The sequence below is a fragment of the Lepidochelys olivacea genome, assembly GCF_965140295.1.
Source record: "Lepidochelys olivacea isolate rLepOli2 genome assembly, chromosome: 17".
NCBI lineage: Eukaryota > Metazoa > Chordata > Testudines > Cheloniidae > Lepidochelys > Lepidochelys olivacea.
Window position 1 is genome coordinate 12131010 of NC_140427.1, and position 22315 is coordinate 12153324.

At 39.3% G+C, this 22315-nt stretch overlaps 1 protein-coding gene across 5 annotated transcripts in view; it reads right to left on the reverse strand.

The window, feature by feature from the left end:
• Positions 1–835: 835 nt before the first annotated feature.
• KIAA0753 overlaps positions 836–22315 on the reverse strand; it is a 36889-nt gene continuing 15409 nt past the window's right edge. For all 5 annotated transcript variants that reach the window (XM_084650781.1, XM_084650783.1, XM_084650779.1 and 2 more), the window contains exons 11-19: positions 22097–22213; positions 17309–17398; positions 17069–17156; positions 16563–16646; positions 15423–15593; positions 14246–14327; positions 9953–10073; positions 9539–9766; positions 836–2310 (exon numbers count right to left, since the gene is read on the reverse strand). In XM_084650781.1, the coding sequence (XP_084506907.1) occupies positions 2193–2310; positions 9539–9766; positions 9953–10073; positions 14246–14327; positions 15423–15593; positions 16563–16646; positions 17069–17156; positions 17309–17398; positions 22097–22213 (1099 nt within the window). In that variant the 3' untranslated portion in view covers positions 836–2192. The remainder of the gene's footprint in view (positions 2311–9538; positions 9767–9952; positions 10074–14245; positions 14328–15422; positions 15594–16562; positions 16647–17068; positions 17157–17308; positions 17399–22096; positions 22214–22315) is intronic.

The following is a 22315-nucleotide window of genomic DNA, read 5'->3' on the forward strand; positions in this document are numbered from 1 at the left end:
CTCTGGAACAAGGGGAGACTGGTCTTGGAGGCACAATCTCCTGACCAAGCTGCTCTAGAGGTAGTGTAATAATGCTGTTCCTATATGTGGTATAAGGCCATAAGGGGATGATTCAGCCCTCTATTAGCATCTCTTTTTCTGACTGTAAAGATTAGGATGGCAGAAATGAAGAGCATTTTCTTAGCAGGGAATGCAAACAGGTCTTATTGATTATTTATAATAAACATGGGATTTAGATCCAAATTATTCTAAATTTAAAAAAATCCTCAAAAATCAATATAGTTTATTTGAAAACAATTCAAATATTTGAAAATACTGTTGTACATATACATTGCTGTTTTAATGAACCCAGAATTTTTTAAAATAAATCTCTCTATACATTTTGAAAAAGGTACTAGTTTGATGTATTTTGTTTTAAATTAAAAAACCACACGGAATCCACCAAATAAAGTGTACATTGATATAAATAAATGTTATCAAAACAAATCAGAAAACACAAATTACAAACTTTAATAAAAACAATTTGGGGGTTGGGTTTTTGTTTGATTTATTTTTACAAAAATTGTTTTGACTTACAGAAAATAAAAACTTTGATATACTGAAAATGATGCTATAATGGGTTAAACATTATTGCACAAAAGGAATTTGTCACAGTAAATAACGTATAAAAAGAAATGTGAATGCTAATTTAAGGAATGGACCCATGTTTTGGCCCATAAGTTTTATCATATACCATTTTTTCTTGTTTGTCCTCCGGACATATATTAGCAAAACTCAACCTAGGACACTGATTATTTGAAACTAACAAATGAGGCCAATATAAAAGAACCAGGGATGTCGGTTATTCTATTTATTTTTATTGTGCAATAAGACAATTCTGTGCAATACTGTCTCAACACAAATCAATAAAATCAATGACATTTCACAAGTCTCCCATTCCATCCCAAACCTGCTACTGAGTCTAGAGTATTCATGTACATATCATACACACCATACCCCCAAAAAACTAAGAACATCTCTGAAAAGTAAGAAAGATGTTAGAATGCCCTAGATGGTTTGATGTCACAATTTTGGGGCTGAATCCTGCATTCCTTGTTCACCCATAAGTCTTATGGACTTTAATGGGCATTTTAAGTGAGTAAAGAATGCAGGATTAGGTCTTTAAATGGAGCTGGTGCTAGAAGAATGGTATTGTTTTAGGCTAGTATTGAAAAAAAAAAGGGGGGGGGGGGAAGGGGGGAGAAAACCTGTGCCAGTAACTTTTTTCTAAAAAAGAAAAAAAAAAAGTCTTGTTTGTCTGGACTGTTAAATCGTAATGCAGATACGCATAGTGCTGTAAAACATTCAGAAAACTATGTTACAGCCATAAGGGGATTGCAATAGTACAATAGAGCAAGCCACTTCTAGCTATTGTTCAAAATACTCACTTAATGCTGTGACATAAGGATCACCCCTCTGGATTACTGCATCTAGTCCAAAACACAGCTAACAAGACTGTGAAGAATGTTAATGCAGTTGGTCAGACAAAATAAACAGTATCTTTCTTGTGTGATACTGGAAACACTGAAGGCAAATCAAACAGCGTTTACTCTTTTGCATCAGCATTTTCAATTTGAGTTTCAGACGCATATGAAATAATACTTTGTATTCCAGCGCACCTTTCAGAGGAGCTCAAAGTGCATTCTGAACAATAATTTATTGATTAAGCCCCACAACACCCCAGTGAGGTAAGTAAGAAGCATTACAAAGGAGGAAAGTAAGGCACAGAGTGGTTAAGTGACTTGCCCAAATCATTAACAGATCTGGGGATGGAATCCAGAACTCTCAACTCCCAGTGCTTTGCTCGTACCACTAAATCACACACAAAAGAGTGAAACACTAATCACAGATATAGAGAAGGATTGATAATGGCTCTGCACACATATGTAAACTTTACTGTTAAGTGTTTACTTCTGTTATAGTCAAACACTTTTTCAGCACCTTTATTACACTGAAATCTGAAAAGGAAAGCATCTGTATTATGGTTTTTAAAAACCACAAGATGAATCCCTTCCGAATTTCATCCACACATTGAGCAATTTCTTCCATGTGTTCAGTAAGAACAAAGATATTGAAGAAAACCTAAGCACCCAATATGCTCGGTAGGCTGGGATTTGACATTCCATTAGCTGATGGCACAGATTTAAAAGTGTTTACTCTGTGGGCTGCAAGAACTCAGAAGTGAACACGGCTTCTGCATAATCCTCACATACATCCTGCAGTTCTGCTGCCACATCACATAAGGCTTCTTCGGTCAGTTCTTCTGCAAGGCTAAAGGAGAGAAAAGCAAGTTTAAAAGCCAAGGATAGAATCCTGGGGTTTGTACAAACAAACCCAAATATGCACCAATCATTTCATCCATTTATATCAAAGCTCTGATCTCAAGAGAAATGTTTGTATTTCTTTTCACATTATTATATATATTTACTATGGGGAAAACTCTTGTACTACAGAACCATCCTGTTTGTGCCTAAGTTTTGTGGAGCATCTGAAATTTTTGCATCTATCAGCTTTCTGATAAGAGTGGTGAATATATGGTGGCCACGGAGGATTGGGGAATGTGACCAACCTTCTGTTAACTGGTATATTTTTTTCCTTTTTAAAAATGTTAGATGCAAACAGGCTAGTGAAGGAGAAACAGAGCTCAAGAACAGGTTTGCAGAGTTGGAAAATGAAGAAGGGGCTCAGCAGGCAGTCACTGAAGGTGGAAGGGCAAGGAAGAAAAGAGCAGCTAGTCCTATAGGAAAAGGGGAAGAGTCAATGGAGACTACACCAAATATGAGCTCCAGGAGGATACAGGATGAGTTGAACAGGATTACAAAGGAGAATAGGAATGGAAAGAACTTGCAGGGAACTGGGGATAGACTGGAGAATAGCACCGTCACCAGGAAAAGGCAGGTCTCTGTGATCGGGGACTCTTTACTGAGAATAGACAGGCCTGTAACCAGAGCTGATCCAGAGCATAGAAGGGTATGCTGTCTTCCAGGTGCTAAGATACGGGATGTAGACCTGAGGTTGAAAAGGATCCTAAAGGGAGCAGGAAAGAATCCCCTAATTATCCTTCATGTGGGAACAAATGATACGGCTAGATTCTCGCTGGAAAGTATTAAGGGAGACTATGCTAGGCTGGGGAAGACGCTTAAGGAAATCGAGGCTCAGGTAATCTTTAGTGGGATTCTGCCTGTTGCTAGAGAAGGGCAACAAAGGTGTGACAAGATTATGACTATCAACAGATAGCTTAGGCAGTGGTGCTATAAGGAGGGCTTTGGGATGTATGTCCACTGGGAGACATTCATGGACAGAGGACAGTTCTCTCGGGATGGACTTCATCTGAGTAGCGAAGGAAATCGACTTCTAGGATGGAGGCTGGCACAACTGATTAAGAGAGCTTTAAACTAGGTGTTTGGGGGAGATGTCCAGGTAATCTCCACGCCGGATTTTAGCATTGAGAGGGAAGAAAACTAAGTAAGAAAGGATACAGCAATGGGTAGGAAAATGTATATAAGGAGGAAGGGCAGTGTGGACACCAGTCTAATAGGTTATACTGGCTGTAGAATGTCCGTGCCTAATAGGGTACAGAATGCGAGCGAGGCCAAACAGCAAAAATGAAGATGTTTGTACACCAATGCGCGGAGCCTAGGTAACAAAATGGAGGAACTAGAGCTACTGGTGCAGGAAGTGAAACCAGATATTCTAGGGAGAACAGAAACAGGGTGGATTAATAGTCATGACTGGAGTACGGGTATTCAAGGGTCTGTGCTGTTTAGGAAAGACCGAAATAAAGGTAAAGGTGGTGGAGTAGCACTGTATATCAATGATGAGGTAGAATGTAAAGAAATAAGAAGCGATGGAATGGATCAGACAGAGTCCGTCTGGGCAAAAATTACACTGGGGAAGAAAACTATTAGAGCCTCCCCTGGGATAGTGCTTGGGGTGTGCTATAGACTGCTGGGATCTAATTTGGATATGGATAGAGCCCTTTTTAATGTTTTTAATAAAGTAAATACTAATGGAAACTGTGTGATCGTGAGACTTTAACTCCCCAGATATAGACTGGAGGACGAGTGCTAGTAATAATAATAGGGCTCAGATTTTCCTAGATGCATTAGCTGATGGAGTCCTTCATCAAGTAGTTGCTGAACCGACTAGAGGGGATGCCATTTTAGATTTGGTTTTGGTGAGTAGTGAGGACCTTATAGAAGAAATAGTTGTAGGGGATAATCTTGGTTCAAGTGATCATGAGCTAATTCAGTTCAAACTGAACGGAAGGATTAACAAAAATAAATCTGCAACTAGGGTTTTTGATTTCAAAAGGGCTGACTTTCAAAAATTAAGGAAATTAGTTAGGGAAGTGGATTGGACTGAAGAATTTATGGATCTAAAGGTAGAGGAGGCCTGGGATTACTTTAAATCAAAGCTACAGAAGCTATCGGAAGCCTGCATCCCAAGAAAGGGGAAAAAATTCATAGGCAGGAGTTGTAGACCAAGCTGGATGAGCAAGCATCTCAGAGAGGTAATTAAGAAAAAGCAGAAAGCATACAGGGAGTAGAAGATGGGAAGGATCAGCAAGGAAAGCTACCTTATTGAGGTCAGAACATGTAGGGATAAAATGAGACAGGCTAAAAGTCAAGTAGAGTTGGACCTTGCAAAGGGAATTAAAACAAATAGTAAAAGGTTCTATAGCCATATAAATAAGAAGAAAACAAAGAAAGAAGAAGTGGGACCGCTAAACACTGAGGATGGAGTGGAGGTCAAGGATAATCTAGGCATGGCTCAATATCTAAACAAATACTTTGCCTCAGTCTTTAATAAGGCTAAAGAGGATCTTAGGGATAATGGTAGCATGACAAATGGGAATGAGGATATGGAGGTAGATATTACCATATCTGAGGTAGAAGCAAAACTCAAACAGCTTAATGGGACTAAATCGGGGGGCCCAGATAATCTTCATCCAAGAATATTAAAGGAATTGGCACCCGAAATTGCAAGTCCCTTAGCAAGAATTTTTAATGAATCTGTAAAGTCAGGGGTTGTACTGTATGATTGGAGAATTGCTAACATAGTTCCTATTTTTAAGAAAGGGAAAAAAAGTGATCTGGGTAACTATGGGCCTGTTAGTTTGACATCTGTAGCATGCAGAGTCTTGGAAAAAATTTTGAAGGAGAAAGTAAAAGGACATTCAAGTCAATGGGAAATGGAACAAAATACAACCTGGTTTTACAAAAGGTAGATCGTGCCAAACCAACCTGATCTCCTTCTTTGAGAAAGTAACAGATTTTTTAGACAAAGGAAATGCAGTCTAAAAGATCTAATTTACCTAGATTTCAGTAAGATGTTTGATACCATGCCACATGGGGAATTATATTAGTTAAATTGGAAAAAATGGGGATCAATATGAAAATTGAAAGGTGGATAAGGAATTGGTTAAAGGGGGACTACAACGGGTCCTACTGAAAGGTGAACTGTCAGGCTGGAGGGAGGTTACCAGTGGAGTTCCTCAAGGATCAGTTTTGGGACCAATCTTATTTAATCTTTTTATCACTGACCTCGGCACAAAAAGTGGGAGCGTGCTAATAAAGTTTGCAGATGATACAAAGCTGGGAGGTATTGCCAATTTAGAGAAGGACCGGGACATCATACAGGAGGATCTGGATGACCTTGTAAACTGGAGTAATAGTAATAGGATGAAATTTAATAGTGAGAAGCGTAAGGTCATGCATTTAGGGATTAATAACAAGAATTTTAGTTATAAGCTGGGGACGCATCAATTAGAAGTAACGGAGGAGGAGAAGGACCTTGGAATATTGGTTGATCATAGGATGACTATGAGCTGCCAATGTGGCATGGCTGTGAAAAAAGCTAATGTGGTCTTGGGATGCATCAGGAGAGGTATTTCCAGTAGAGATAAGGAGGTTTTAGTACCATTATACAAGACACTGGTGAGACCTCACCTGGAATACTGTGTGCAATTCTGGTCTCCCATGTTTAAGAAGGATGAATTCAAACTGGAACAGATACAGAGAAGGGCTACTAGGATGATCCGAGGAATGGAAAACTTGTCTTATGAAAGGAGACTCAAGGAGCTTGGCTTGTTTAGCCTAACTAAAAGAAGGTTTAGGGGAGATATGATTGCTCTCTATAAATATATCAGAGGGATAAATACCGGAGAGGGAGAGGAATTATTTAAGCTGAGTACCAATGTGGACACAAGAACAAATGGATATAAACTGGTCATTGGGAAGTTTAGACTTGAAATTAGACGAAGGTTTCTAACCATCAGAGGAGTGAAGTTTTGGAATAGCCTTCCAAGGGAAGCAGTGGGGGCAAAAGATCTATCTGGCTTTAAGATTTAACTCGATAAGTTTATGGAGGAGATGGTATGATGGGATAACATGGTTTTGGTAATTAATTGATCTTTAAATATTCATGCTAAATAGGCCTAATGGCCTGTGATGGGATGTTAGATGGGGTGGGATCTGAGTTACCCAAGAAAGAATTTTCTGTAGTATCTGGCTGGTGCATCTTGCCCATATGCTCAGGGTTTAGCTGATCGTCATATTTGGGGTCAGGAAGGAATTTTCCTCCAGGGCAGATTGGAAGAGACCCTGGAGGTTTTTCGCCTTCCTCTGTAGCATGGGGCACAGGTCACTTGCTGGAGGATTCTCTGCCTCTTGAAGTCTTTAAACCACGATTTGAGGACTTCAATAGCTCAGTCATAGGTGAAAGGTTTTTCGCAGGAGTGGGTGGGTGAGATTCTGTGGCCTGCGTTGTGCAGAAGGTCGGACTAGATGATCATAATGGTCCCTTCTGACCTTAGTATCTATGAATCTATAAATTCTGCTTTGTACAGAAAGATTTAACGTATTCGGGACCCAATGCAAAACCCATTGAAGTCAATGGAAAGACTCCCACTGATTTTAATGGTCATTGGATTAGGCCCTTCTGAAAGCAAGGATGTTTACAGGGAAGCAGTGGGATCAGAGGTTTTAACTCAGGGCAACAGGAGACTTCATAGTGTTTCAGCATTTGAGAAGTTGAGGTCTTTGCTGGCCTGTTAAAAATTTCTCCTTCTCAGAGTCTTATGCTTGCTGCAACAATACCAGGAAAATTAACTTTCCTGTGTCTCTAATACAGAGCAAGGCGGTTTCTTCTAAATGTTTACTGATACATGTAATGGTTGACAAGTTTTATAGGGCCCTCTGATGGTAAAACATTCACCAAACAGTGCTGTGAATTGGATTACATTTTTAGTTTGATTTCAAATCATATGTATCATATCATACATAAGAAGAGCTGCAATTCAGCTGCAAGAAGGAAGGGCTCATTTCCATTTTGTCCTTTTGGCAATCATGAAGGGGGGCCAGTGTTTGAGCTGCTGAGGTTCACACCAATGCCAATTATGAACACTGTATTGGAGTTTATATGGATAGTGCTGAAACATGCCCAGGGATGTTTTAGTGGTCTATTCTAACCTTCCTTGGGTTATAGTGACCAGTCCAAGGTCATTCAGCTCTTGCTCACATAGGCCCCACTCCAGCAAAGCACAGAAGCATATCTGAACTTTAAGCACGTGAGTGGTCCTATTAAAATCAAAGGCACTGATCCGGCAGACACCGGTGTTGATGCTTAATTTTACTACAGTAAGCCCATTGATTTCAATGGGACTAGTAGAGATAATATGAAGCATTTGCTTAAGTGTCTGTAGGATCAGGGCCATAGAGACTACACACATGCTTAGAAAGTTAATCCCATGTTTACGCGCTTTGCTGGAGTAGTACCCTAACCACAACACCAAGACTTCTTGGTAGTTAATTTCTGAATGATGCTATTCAAATACTGAAAATAAATTCTGGGGAGAAATGGCAGAACCTTTTGCTGGACATTCATTGAGCCACGCTTGGGAAATGATAACAGATAACATTGTTTACTTGCTGCACCTGTTACTTAGCAAACCAAAAATGCTTATTCAAACTTTGCTGGTGAGATGGCTATTTTTTATTTATATTGTAATCTTTCAGCCTCACCTCCCTCCTCGTTTAGCAGACTGGGAAAAAATAAACAAACATTTTTTCTTTGCTAAGGAATGAGCAGCAAATAGACATTTATTACTTTACCTCTCTTGTTTGCATTGCAGAGGACTAAGTGGTGACCCAGCTATGCCATACACTATTTATATACCTCGCTCTGTACTCTGAGAAATATTTCCTTTTTCAAATCTCCTGTTCAGTGAAATTTACAACAAGACCAGCTGCCATTTTAAAGTATTTCTGTTGTTATTCCAAAAACAGCAACATCCAGCCCCTGCTTTATGAAAATTAAAGGTTGCCAATGTGTTCTCTGCTACTTTGAATACCTTGATTGACTTTTTATTAATAAAATTTATAAAAAGCTTGTTCATTCCTTCCACCCATTATTGGCCTGGCTGTTCTTTTACAGTTAGCCGGGCAATGTTTTCTTTTTAATCAAATGGCAAAAGACAATCATGTTGTTAAATAGTCTCAGTTGAATGGATCAAGGCTATCCAGAGCAGGTTCTCCAGCCTTACCACTGAAACTTGCATAAAGACAGAAGTGGATAAGGAAAGCAGAAGGTGTAAACTTCCACATACAGTTTTCTACAGCAATAAGAGCAGATTTTCACAAAACGATGTGGAGTGGAAACTGAGAATTCCACACCCCTCTGACTTAGACTCCTGTTGATAGTCTAAACCAAATTAGATTTCACACAGATGACAGAGCTGGCTCTGTGGTACCACTGTATGCTATAGAACAGAGATGGGCAAACTACGGCCCTCCCACCTGGCCCCTGAGCTCCTGGCCCGGGAGACTAGTCCCCAGCTCCTCCCCCGCTGTTCCCCCTCCCCTGTAGCCTCAGCGCACCATGCTGCCAGTGCAGTGTATTAAACTGCTCTGTGAAGGAATGTGCTACTGGTAGCAGTTACGGAGAGCAATTTACTACACACCGGTGCAACCGTAGCGCCGCCAGCCAGCGTGGTAAGAGGGCAGGGAGCAGCGGGGGTTGGATAGAGGGCAGGGGTATGGATGGGGTCGGGGTGGACAGAGGGCGGGGAACGGGGGGAGGGGGGGTAGTCAGGAAAGAGGGGGGGTTGGATGGGGCAGTGGAGGGCCGTCAGAGAACAGGGGCGGGCTGGAGGCACAGACTCCCCTAACTGGCCCTCCGTATAATTTCCGAAACCCAATGTGGTCCTCAGGCCAAAAAAAGTTTGCCCGCCCCTGCTATAGAAAGACATGAAAAATAATTGCTCTTCCAAGATATTCTGCTATCACTCCCTTTAGTTTTCTGTGAACACTTTAAAAGGTCCACAAGCATCAAGGATCATTGAGAAACAACCCAGTAGCTACTGTCTTAAGCTTTCTGGCTTTCAATTAGGAATTTAAACCATCCATTTCTCCCATGTGTTTCTAAGAAAGAACAGACAGACAGGTCTGGAATGGACACATTTACTTCACAAAATCAAACACAACAATAGTTCGCGTACCTCTCAGCAATGTGCCATGGATTGAAGTGCCCTACTGCCTCATGAGAAATAAGTTTCAGGTGCTGCTCATATCTATTGTTATAATCAAGGATGTCCTGGAGCATGCGTTTTGGAACAGAGAGAAAAATGCAGTGCTCCTTCTGCTGAGATATACTGCGAGTCAAGGGCTGCCAAATGTCATTTCCAGTCTCCAATTTCTCTTCCACCTCCCCATCTTCTTCAATAGCACTGGAAGCACAAAACAGTCAATAAACCAGAACTTCTTGGTTTTAATGTCCTTTTCCACATGACCTAAAGCCACAAAGCCTCTTTAAATAATACTCACTCGGGCATTTACTCTTAATGGAAAACATATTATATATCCACAGTAAAAGCACATGAGCATTTTAGTTCATGACCAAATTCTCTACTCACTTTCCACTGAAAGGTCTTTCGAATACAATATCCACTTGTGACTCTTTGTGTCCTATCAATTTGGTTATTTGGAGTGGGTGAGGAGACACAGGCCTTTTCTCTGTTGATGCACTCTCTCTTTCTAGAAGGAAGAAAACAACATTAAAATGTGTTTCTTTGGGAGCCAAAATCCAACAATATAGAGAAGTCCCCACTCTAAGCATAGCTCCCTTCCAAAGTTAAGTCCTTTGGAGAAATGAAGAAAAATGTTACCAGTGATGAGCCTCTAAGCTACAAATTTAAGGGGGTACTTTCAAAAGAACCAAATGTTTCAAACGTGAGCACTTTAGAATATGTCACTTTTAGTACAACTCATTGAGTATTTCTAAAGAGGTGATAGGAAACATTACATTACTATGGCAACCAATCTATTGAGATTGTCAGTAAAAGGAAAAGGGAAATAAAACTAAAACAACTGAGCCCAGATCCTCACCTGGTGTAAAATGGCATTGCTCCCATGAAGTCAGTATGGGCCCGAGCCTCCTCCCCAGAAAATTCAAGGGCAAATCTCCCATTGTTTTCACTGGTGCACGATCAACCTCTATATGGTCAGGTGCTTAGCTGGTGTAAATTGGCATAGCTCCACAGATTTACATCAGCTGAAGACCTGGCCCTATATTGAGACTAAAGCGGGGAGAGAAATCACAGACCAAATTCCTTCCTATTGCCACTTGGCTGAGGCAAGTGGGGCTACAACAGGATCAAGGTGTGTGGGAAATAGTAGGAGAGGTTGTCTGGAAAGCTGACTTTCTTTAGCAAACAGCTTCCTGCTAACATCCCTCAGGTTCTCTCTTCATCCAGTTAAAAAGCTCTTCTGATTTGAAGAGATACAGTAAAACCTCAGAGTTACGAACTGACCAGTCAACTATACACCTCATTTGGAACTGGAAGTACACAATCAGGCAGCAGAGCAAAAAAAAGAGCAAATACAGCACAGTGCTGTGTTAAACTACTGAAAAAAATAAATGAAGGCAGCATTTTTCTTCTGCATAGTAAAGTTTCAAGGCTGTATTAAGTAAATGCTCAGTTGTAAACTTTTGAAAGAACAACCATAACGTTTTGTTTAGAATTACAAACAATATCCATTCCCAAGGTTTTCACAACTCTGAGGTTCTACTGTACAATATCAGCCTGGGCAATTATATTATTTTTCTTTACTCTCTATTACTGAAAAGTAAGGAGGAAAATATTTGTGAATTTGAATTAAAATCTTCGAGGTGATATTTTTTAAAAGCAAGATTAAGAACTCATGATAGCCGCACATTGGGCAGAATACTCTGATGTAAAGAAAACGTAGCAATTCAGGGAGTTCAGGGTCTAACCACAGATCTATGGACAAGAACTGAAAATTCGCCTTTTTCCTAAACAAATCTAACTCCATTGTTTTTATAACTTTTCCATCATTTGATTTACGTGAAAAAAGAAATGGGGCAAAAAACCTGTACATTTAATGATTAAATTTAACAGTGTTCTTTGCGTGGACAGAAAACCTACACTGGCAACCAATGCATCGTCTTGTTCACTGAGGCATGGACATGACATATACCTGACAGATCTATGGAATCTGCGCCATTTAAATTGCTTAATTTAAAATAAAATAAAGAGGGAAGAAAAGAGCCAATATGATAATAAATATTCATTTGTTCTTTCCTAGGGAAAACTCATTAGATAAATCAAGTGAGAGTGTTTTGCTGTGTTTTACAGATAATGTCTCAGCCTGTGAACTCTGAACTTTTCTACTACTAGAAATAATCTTTTATATGCTGGAGTGGAGTGAGAAGGATTATTGCTAGGTTATATAGAGGGAACTGGATTCTCTCTCACTCCAGTTTTGGCTTTGTTCTCTAAAGCGCAGGGGGATTTACAGGCTTTGAAATTGATTTCTCAATCACAGTGGCAACAGATGGATCTTCGAGAGGTGTCAAAAGAGGTTTAATGAAGTAGCTCTAGTAATTGCTCAGTCTGAAGAGGAAGAGGTGTTACACATGGATCTAACAGAACTGTTATTCTATAAATCACTCTAAACAACTCTAGTTTGTGTGTAGCCCTCTCAGAAGTGGACTCCTTTCCCTGTCAGAATCCAACTGGCTTTAACTAATCCAAATCAGAGCCAGGAACTGTATTTGTTCACAAAGTGGGTGGCTTCAGAGAAGTTCAAGATAAAGTTTATCCACTCAAAGAGCATGTTGCATAATATATGGCCTGGGTCAGGATCCTCATTCTTTCTCCCCAATGTTTGAAACTACTGAAACAATAAAGTCAAGTGTTGGCGCATTCAGAAGTTAAGCATGCTTTGAGAAGGCAAACTAGATCCTTCTGGAGTATGACTAAGAACGTCTGAGCTGAAATGTGAACTTGAACATTTGACAGGTTGCCTTCTTGGAGGATCACAGAAAACATCACTTGATAAAAGAGTGCCGACAACTCATTCTCCATCACTTGAAGTCTTTAAATCAAGACTGGATCTCTTTCGATGTGAAGTGCTATAGCTCACACAGAAGTCATGGGAGAGAAATTATTGGGTGAGGTTCTTTGGCCTGTGTTATGCATGAGATGAGACTAGATGATCATAATGGTCCCTTTCTGACCTTGAAATGTGTGAATCATTGAGAATTCTGAAACAGATTAGCAAAGGGGAAAGAAGAGAGGAAAAAGTGATTTATCCAGGTTTGTGTTTTTAATTCTTTTTAAAAAAACCTTGTGTGTTTACTTGAATCTATGTTATTTTCATTTTTTCCTTGTCCTTTCTGGCAATGGTGTATGAAAAAGGAGGCCAAAAGAATAAAAGAAAATCCACCAATTAAGCTTCAGAAAAGGGAGGTAGACTCAGTTACACATGGATCAATAGAAAAGAAGTGAAAATAATTAGAAATAAGCAAGCACAAGTCAGCAAAGACAGAGAGAAATAAAGTTGAAGGTGGTCAGTAAATCCACTATATCTTATTTTTGGAGAGATCCAATGGAAAAACTGCAAGGCTGACATTTACAAAGAAGGGATGAGGTCACAGAACATACAAAAATGTTGAGAACCAACATTTAAATACAACATTCTCTCTGGTTTGGGACTGAATATGAGACGTTTTAGGCCGACTGAATTTCTGGTAAATTACAAGGAGGTCAAAACCAAGGTTTAGAATGGAAAGAGTACCTCAGTTATGAAGTCATTATCACGACTCCATAATGGAGCAGTGCTAACCAGACTTATCTTGATCCCCACGCTGCCACCTCGTCCCCGCCCACCTAGCTTAACTGATATGGGCTATAACAGGGATGGGCAACCTTTGGCATGCGGCCCGCCAGGGCCGCGCCAGTTTGTTTACCTGCCATGTCAGCAGGTTCAGCCAATTGCAGCTCCCACCGGCCGCGGTTCACCACTCCAGGCCAATGCAGATGCGGCAGGTAAACAAACTGGCCCGGGCCACATGCCAAAGGTTGCCGATCCCTGTGCTATAACAGGGTAAATTCCTATCTTCCGTGCCATGTTAGCACAATAGTACATGGTGTAGGAGGGGTTGGGAAAGAGTGCTTGGAGAAACCATCACATAATGGGGATCTCCACACCTTTTACACACTGGAGAGATGGGCTCTGTTCTCATTCAAATTAGGCTGGAATGAAGAGAGTGTTAGGGCCAGGACCTGAGACAAAACACATGCTATTGTAGCTCATAGGTGGTGGTTGCTATTGCTGAGTTGGGGAAGGACTGGAGGAACCCATTTCCTAAGATTTTGTGCATGGCAAATTGCAAGTTTCACCCACACTCAGAAGAAGAAAGGGAAAGAATATCGGTGCTATTAAGAAAAAAAAAAGAAGATCAATTACATTTTGTCAAAGAATAACTGGAAGAAAGAAGAAACCAGACTTCACTTAAATCAACATCAAATATCCCCTGTTAAGACTCAAGCCCTAGTCCTGCAACTGGATCATACAGGCAGACTCTTGCATCCAAATGCTGCTTCAGTGACTTAAATCAGATCTATTCAAATCAATCGAATTGTAGGACTGGTACTTTAACTTGCAAGCTTCTCAGTAAGCCTCTCCTGCTTTTAGATATTAATTTTTAAAGCAACAGTTTGTAAACATTCCTTTTGATATAGTGTTTGTAACATACTTAAGTCCAAATGGGTGCTATTTGATTAATATTATCAAATCTAATCTACTAATTTTGTTTAGGAGATGTTAACATCTCAAGATAGAGACTGCAGCAAGAAGAAATTGTATTAAAAAAAGAAAAGAAAAAAAAAGCCAACACTTACCACTTTTCTCTTCCTGTGCCCAGAACTCTGAATCAGCATAGACAATCTGATTAAATCTCCTGCGAACTGCATCTTGGTATCTCTTAAAAATTTACAAAATTAAATCAACCAACAGATATTTAATCAGTTCAACCGTGCTGGTGATAGCTTGATGGAGAAGCAAACAATGACTCATTTTGATCATGATATAAATCTTCCACCCCCACTACCATTCCTAAATATAACAGAGACAGAAAAAATAATCTTTATGAAAATATCATGATTGAAGTACAGCACTGTAAGTCTCAAAAAGCACACGGCCAGTATGGCAGATTGATTGCAGATTGTACATCCTATGGCTCAGATCCTACAACCATTTAATACAATGAATAGTCCCACTGAAATCAATGGGGCTACTCACTGCACTAAATTTTACCAAGTGCATAAGTGTTTGCAGGATCAGGGCCTATGCCCAGACTATAAATCCCCTTACCTTTACTTGTAATATAGCTGTATTTTTAATGTAGCTATATTTACAGATATTCTTCTTCAATTGCTTTGAGTAGCTTCTGGTTCCAGGCTCATTTCTACTTTCTTTGCTATGTGAAATGGACCATAAGTTGGAGATACAGCAGTTTAGCTTACACACTATGGAACATCTTGTAAACCCTTACTCTCACTGGTGAGCAGTTACTCAGAAGAGTTGTTCCATTGACTTCAATAAGTCATCTCATTCTGAAGGAGACACCTCAGGGGGCACCATTAGCACCATTCTTGGACTTTCTCTCTCTTATGTAGTTAGATAGCGCCTGTATCCGTTGTATCTGAGACCTCACAATTACTGAATTATTATCCTCACTGTACAGATAAGGAACTGAGGCACAGAAACATAGGAAGTGTGATGACGCAGGAAACTCATGTCTTCCAACTCCAAAGTTAGCCCCTTAATCACTGGACTATCCTTACTCTTATTCCATGATCACTGGTCCAGTACTGACTCAGAGGGAAAGTGTCACATATAGAATCAACGGTTCTACTTTCTGCTACATGTAGACACGCCTTCAAGGCCTTCCGTCCAAGTTCTGGCCCAGTAAGACCTTGCTTAAAAAAAACCAATGTACCGGCTCAGGTTGTAAGGTATGGACAGATACACAAGGTGACAATGTTGCAAACAACTAACACTTAGACACATGCTTACTTCAATTTCTTCCATTCTTTGCAGCATTGTTTCCAGACTAGGACTGTCATGCATGGCTACAGCCTCAGCTTGCATCTTCTTGTGTTGCTCCATATTCCAGAGTTCCTGAGCTGTATCTTCCAAAAGATCATCCAATAACTTCTCACTCAGCATATCTGCATTGGATGCAGCCTACAGATACAAAACCCCCAAAACATACATACATATATATATTACTTACACACACACACACACACACACTTTAATTATAGATATACATTTGAACTGGCTTTGTGTGTGCGGTTCAAATGTATGTCTATAATTAAAATTTCTAAAAGCAGTTATTAGCTTTGATAAATGGGCTGTCATTTCTTTCAAGTGCTTCCTTTAATGCAAATCTAATTACATTCTTAATACTTTTCTTTCACACATATAGTAAGCCAAGCTAGTAAAAGTAATTCAGCATGTACAGGACCCTATAAAAAGGGTATCACGCAAGCCAATGGGAGTTGAGGGAGCTCAGCATGTTGAAGGATCAGGCCCTCAAATTTAGGACAGTTGATCCACTCACTCCCCAAATTCAGGAATCCCGTAGGAATTCACAGAACTTGAACTAAAACACAGTCATGCAAACACTTACAGACATGCTTAACTTTACTCGTGTGTGTTTGTAGGATCAGAGCCAAAGTAAATCTCAATTATGTCTTCTTAGCTTGACCATTTAGCTGGATAACTTTGCTCTAACAGGACTATTTTCCTAGCTATACCTTTCTATATTTCAATTACTTTTTCTAACATTTCCTTAGAGTGTGAAATATTTTGGATCAAATACTATACATAGTAAGGATGTCTATAATAGCCTTATATACTAATTTTCTGAAAATGATTTTGCTTTTTTTAAAAAAATACTTAATATCTATTTTCTCCATGTTTAATGAATTCACACTTTATATATTTAAAACACGATAGCTCGTCAACCAACAAAAACGTTTCTATAATCAACATCCTAATTAAAGAGGTCATTCTATTTAGTTTCCACTGACATAAGCTACAGTTTAGGAAATCAAATCTAATGTCCTATCCTTTTCACGTCACGTACAAGAGAAAACATCATCATGCATTTTGAACAGCTTTACTCCATTATATCCAAACAGAACATACTTTTTCAGCAGCCTGGGATGACAGTTTGTTTATAAATGAAGAACCCTTCAAACGAGTGTTTGTTTCCAAAGAAAGATTGACCTTCTAATGAAACAGAAATAGATTAATGTTTATAAAATACTTTTTATACTGTATTAGCACAAATTCATTACGTTATTAAGGAAAGCTATAACATGAATTCCTAATATACTCTGAGCAACACCAGTAATATTGAACATGGAATGCTCATAATTATTCAAAACTATGTTCCAGTTTATCTGCTTGGCCACAAGATAACAGGAAAAACATTAATTTACTGCAGATATGGCAAATTTATTCCAGTCAAGGACCACGCTGAGAAGAAAAATATTCTGCAAATGAATGTCTAAAATTGTTTGGATTGGGTGAAAAATTTTGGACGTTTTTCGCTAATCAAATTAAGGCAACCTTTGCTTTCCCCATTACAAATGTTTTATAAATCTAAGAGAGACTCTTCAAAATGTCAGCATAAGCTTTGATTGCATTACCTGAGCTTTATCCAAGAGAGGTTCCAAACGCTCCCGAACTGCTTTCTCCACCTTGTCTGCCAGCTGTGTAGGAGAAGCACCTTCTGACCTATTTAAACAAACAAAAAAAAGTGATGATGCATTTTAGTGAAAATCTGATGTGACAAAAGAACATAAACCCACTTTAAGAAAACAGGGCCCCGTGAGAGATCTGCTTCCAAATCTGCTTCTGTGCATCACACTTTTAAACTGGATAATTACCTCAATTTTTGTATTTTCTCCATTTCTTCTCTACTGAATTCCGTTAGTTCCTTCGTTCTTCTTGAAGTTTCTGCATCAAGCCAAGCTAGTCTTCAGATATGAAATAGCAAGACAGATAAGTTAAGAAAATAAAACGTATGTTTGCATAGACTAGCTAATGAAATGATGTAAATTCAAGGTAAATGAAAACCTCCACAAAGAATCAACAATGAGAAGATAAATATGTTAAATTTAAGGCAAGGAAAATCTTTGTTCTGTCTCCCAGAACATCTTTAAGTGAAACTTCATTTCAGAGGCAGAGTTGTCTAGTAGATACAGCACAGATGTGGAAGTTGAGAAACCTGGATTCTAAACCCTGCTCTAACATTGACAGTGTATTACCCCGGTTGTGGCTCTGGTCCACCCTAAAAGATGAACAACAACATTTATGTACCCCAGAGGAGTGTTAAGAGCCTTAATCAATTCATATTTGTGGAACATGATGGCATGAAAGTGGGAGGTGGTATTATTACTTTCAGATACACAATGATGGGCCTTCTTTTGACCCTGTAATTCCTCAGCTTTCCTAACACACTCTACTCATTAAATATTATAGTAGACATGGTACAGAAGATTCTGACATATCAACATATCAACCAACTAGGTATGTTAAGAACAGATTAGAAATTTTTATCCTACGATTTTCAAAAGGGATAAGTGATTTTAGGTGCCTCAACTGTTGAGTGCTAAAGTTGACTCCCCTTAAAAGCAGCCTTAATGTCAGAAAGTGCTGCATACCAGCCCCCTGAAAATCTTTTAAGGTGTCTCATATTGGGCAACCAAAAAAAAATCATTAGGCATATTTGAAAATCTTGACCTTAATTTCCTTATTGTGGTGGGCTACATTCACATATTCAAGATTACTTTAGCCTACTTGGTATGTTATTGCAAAACCCAGTCTGGATTTCTTCCATGCTTATTTAAAGTTTAAAGGATGTTTAATGGTGTTTGCGCCATGATACGAAGCAAGCTGCGGTCTCTGTGTACCAAACCCCAGACCTTTTTTAACACTGTTTAATGTTGGACTGTGACTGGGTTATATTAAAAACACCTTTGGCCCATATATTCCATCTAATACAACATTTTTGGCGCTGCAATGTGGGGGCCTCAAGGGTTAATACATGCTCCGAAACTTGCATCTTGGCAAACAAGCAATTTCAAAGTTAGTTTAAAACAAAAGGTTTTTTTAAATTCTTTAACGTGTTGCGCTTCTTTGAGGTAAGCATGAAAAACAAACTATTAATATTTTAGCTTTAAAACAATTAAGCTCTTTTTTAAGTTTTTAATTGTTCAATAATCTTTTTAACAAATGCTTTTGGTTTCTTTTTATTCTTTTATTCTGAGGTGTCATAACCATACAGCTAAGGGTAGCCTAGAATTCCTCCTGATCTGTAAGGGGCTAAGAAGCTCAAATAAACTGGTTGCCACCTGACCAAAAGGACCAATGGGGAAAGAAGATACTTTCAAATCGGGGCAGGGGGGAGACTTTGTTTATGCTCTTTGTTTTTGTGTGTTCTCTGGAGAAGCAGAGAAGCATCAGGTCAGAAAACTCCGTCTCCTAAAGTCATCTTAAAATGAGTCTCAGTATCGCAAAAAGAGTAAGTAAATAAGGCAAGGCCCCCCCTACATCCCAAGGAAAAACTTTGGATGTCCACACTAAGTTTTTCCTTCGGATGTAGGTGGGGCCTTGCCTTATTTACTTACTCTTTTTGCGATACTGAGACTCATTTTAAGATGATTTTAGGAGGAGGATTTTTCTGACCTGATGCTTCTCTGCTTCCCCAGAGAACACACACAAACAAAAAGCACACACAAAGCCTCCCCTCTCAGATTTGAAAGTATCTTCTTTCCCCATTGGTCCTTTAGGTCAGGCGCCAACCAGGTTATTTGAGCTTCTTAACCCTGTACAGGTAAGGAGGAATTCTAGGCTACCCTTAGCTGTATGGTTATGACATGAGGTTTGCAGTTTGTGTGATTGGTAATAATTTTGCTGATTTAATGAAAAGGTATTTTTAAGAGAAAGCAAAAAAGAGGTAAAATTAAGTGCTTTAAATTGTTGAAGGTTAAATTGCTATAGAAGACATTTACTGAAACAACATTTTAGATAATCCTCTTATTCACAAAATGCTAGCTTAATTCAGGACTGCTATTGCATTGACTATGAATATAATCTCAAACCAACAGAGCCAAGGGCTGCTGCAACACCAAACTGTGATTTTTGTTGTTGTTTTATGTTTTTCCACCTGTTTTGTTTTTGAAGTGTTTTTCCTTTTTTTCTTCAGTTTTTTATGGTGGTTTTGTTTTTGTCACCGATTTTTGTTGTTGTTCTCTGCATGTAAGACAGCACTGTGCTAGCGTTGTAAGTTAGACTCCCAGAATGGGTTAAGCTGCCACAATAGCAATGTTGTCCTCACAAATATTAATAGTAAAACAGGTGGGCAACGTCTGTCAGACTAAAAATGCCTGTGAATTTAACGCCTTTGTGTGTTGCAAGCGTTGCAGGAATGCAAAAGTGGTTCCAAAACAACATAATTTTGTTGCTTCTTTTATAAAGGAGGCAACACACCTGGGTAAGAACTCCATCAGGGCTGAACTTCCCGCCCACCGTGTACGCAAGCTTAACCACTAGTGCATAAAATTTTCATGGTTTGTATAAATGAACAGCTTTAATTGTGTAAGTGGCAAAAGAGGGGGGAGTTTTGCCATACTTACCCATTCTGGGCCTACAGCCAAAGAAGAGAAGAGATGGCTTGTTTCTAAACATCTTACAAACACATAATTGCAGCAGTTCTAAGTTTTCTTTTAGCTACAAATGAAATGAGTTGTAAATTCTTAAGCTTGGTTAATATCTGAAAGGTTACATTGTAATCTTTGTAATATCTGCTCAAGTAAGGTTTGTAAATCCCAATTTTGGGATAAGGAATTTGCAAACCTTAAATTATAACCAAGCACCTTTTTCTTTTCTTTTTTTTTTTTATGCTTAAACTTTGTAACTGATTTTATGAACAAGCTTCCAACCCTAGATGGAATTGTTTCATAAAGAGAGCGTTATGTTCTGATAATTAGGTCTATAAATTTACCCTAATTGTGAGCTCAACTGTAAAAAGTATGTGAAAGTTCATAAGATGTCACAATAATCTATAACAACAAATGTTGATGGGAAAAGGTACAAAAGACACAGAAAAACTGAATCAATCCAAACAAGAAGGCCTACTGAGGTAACTCAAGGACTGTGTTAAGATCATGCTTGGTAAGCAAGAAAATGTGAATCTGGAAATTAATGAATCAGTATTGGTGTGTCAAATATTAGGCCTAATTGGCCAATGAAATAATGACTGGACAGGCTATTCAACGCATCTCTCCCTTTTTGGGGAAAAGATGGAAGAACAGATTGAGACTACTGAAGCAAGCTTCGCCATTATGGCTGCCACCCACCATCTCTTGGATCACCAGACCCTCTTTGTCCTAATCCCAAGTGATGTCCTGATCAGACAGGGCCAAAGATAGAGACCAAGGCCTTGTCTACACTACAAGGAAAAGTCGATCCAAGCTAGGCAATTTGAGTTACGTGAATAGCGTAACTCAAGTCGACGTAGCTTAGATCTACTTATCACGGGGTTCACACTACACGATGTTGACGGGAGACACTCTCCCATCGACTCCCCCTACTCTTCTTGATCCAGTGGAGTACAGGAGTCAACGAGAAAGCGATCTGCGGTCGATTTAGCTAAATCGACCGCTGGTGCATCAATTGCCACATGTGGATCCCCTGGTAAATGTAGCTCCCGATGAAACCCAAACACCAACTGGGAAGATACAGGATCAAACTTTAACAGGAGCTCCAGCCCATCTCAATTAGTGTCTTCTGTTTTCCCCAAAAGTACAGTTATTACCATCTTTGATATCATCAAAGAGACTGTCAAACAAGGGGGCCCTTTTCCTTTTAAAATCTCTCTAGCGATAAGGAAAGGGAACAAGAAATGTTGTTAAAGTGAAAACTTTACTTACTATTTTACATTTCAAATGCTTTAACTATTTTTCCTTCTTTTCTTTATATTTAAGAACAGGTTAAAAACATGATTAATGGTGTTTGTGCCATGCTACTAAGCAAGCTGAGGTCTCTGTTCACCAAACTCTGGACCTTATTTAACACTGTTTAATGGTGGGCAATGACTGAGTTATGTTAACATTTTTGGCACATATATTCCATTTAACACAACATCGCTTATCTCTGTATCCCTGTACTCAGGGAAAGTGAGCCTAGTGCTAACTGTAGAGCAGTCCTCAGAGTGGGGCAACTACTGGAGGTGCTGTGTAGGAATTACCAGGTTCCCTCTACCCTGTGGGAGAAGAGGAAGGAAAAAAAAAAGAAAAGTCTCCTGACAGCCAGGAGGGGCTCAAAGGAGAACAAATGAGAGTGTAAGACCCTTTACCTACAATCAGTCAGGTAGGGAGTGAGCTGCAAGCCTAACTTGATTCCTTCCTGGGGTGGCAGGAGAAAGAGAGCAGAGAGGCTCCTCCCATTTCCTCACAAGAAGATGACTCCCTGGTTTCATAGGACAGTTTAAAAAAGTGGTGTGGTTTAGCCCTTTGTACGAAGTGGCCTTAATTCAGTTTTGGCCTGACTAAAAAGTGTTAACTGTTTTACCCTAAAAATGCAATTAATTCCGTAAAGTGAAAAGAAAAAGAGAGATTTAGAAAAATAATATATTATTGTTTGCGTTTCTGGATAAAGATATCCAGGCCAACCTGACAGCTTCTTTTTCAATGGCACTCAATCTTCCTTCTTCAGTTCCCTCTTTTTGCAAAGCTGACTGTTCTCTGCTGGAAGCTTTGGGACTAGCATTCATGTATCCCCAAGGAGCACTGTAAAGGAGGAATATATATATTTGACTGAGATCCCTTTCCCACTTCTGTTCATAGCAGGCAAAACTATTATACCAAAAACTGACTCAGTTAGGCCTCAGT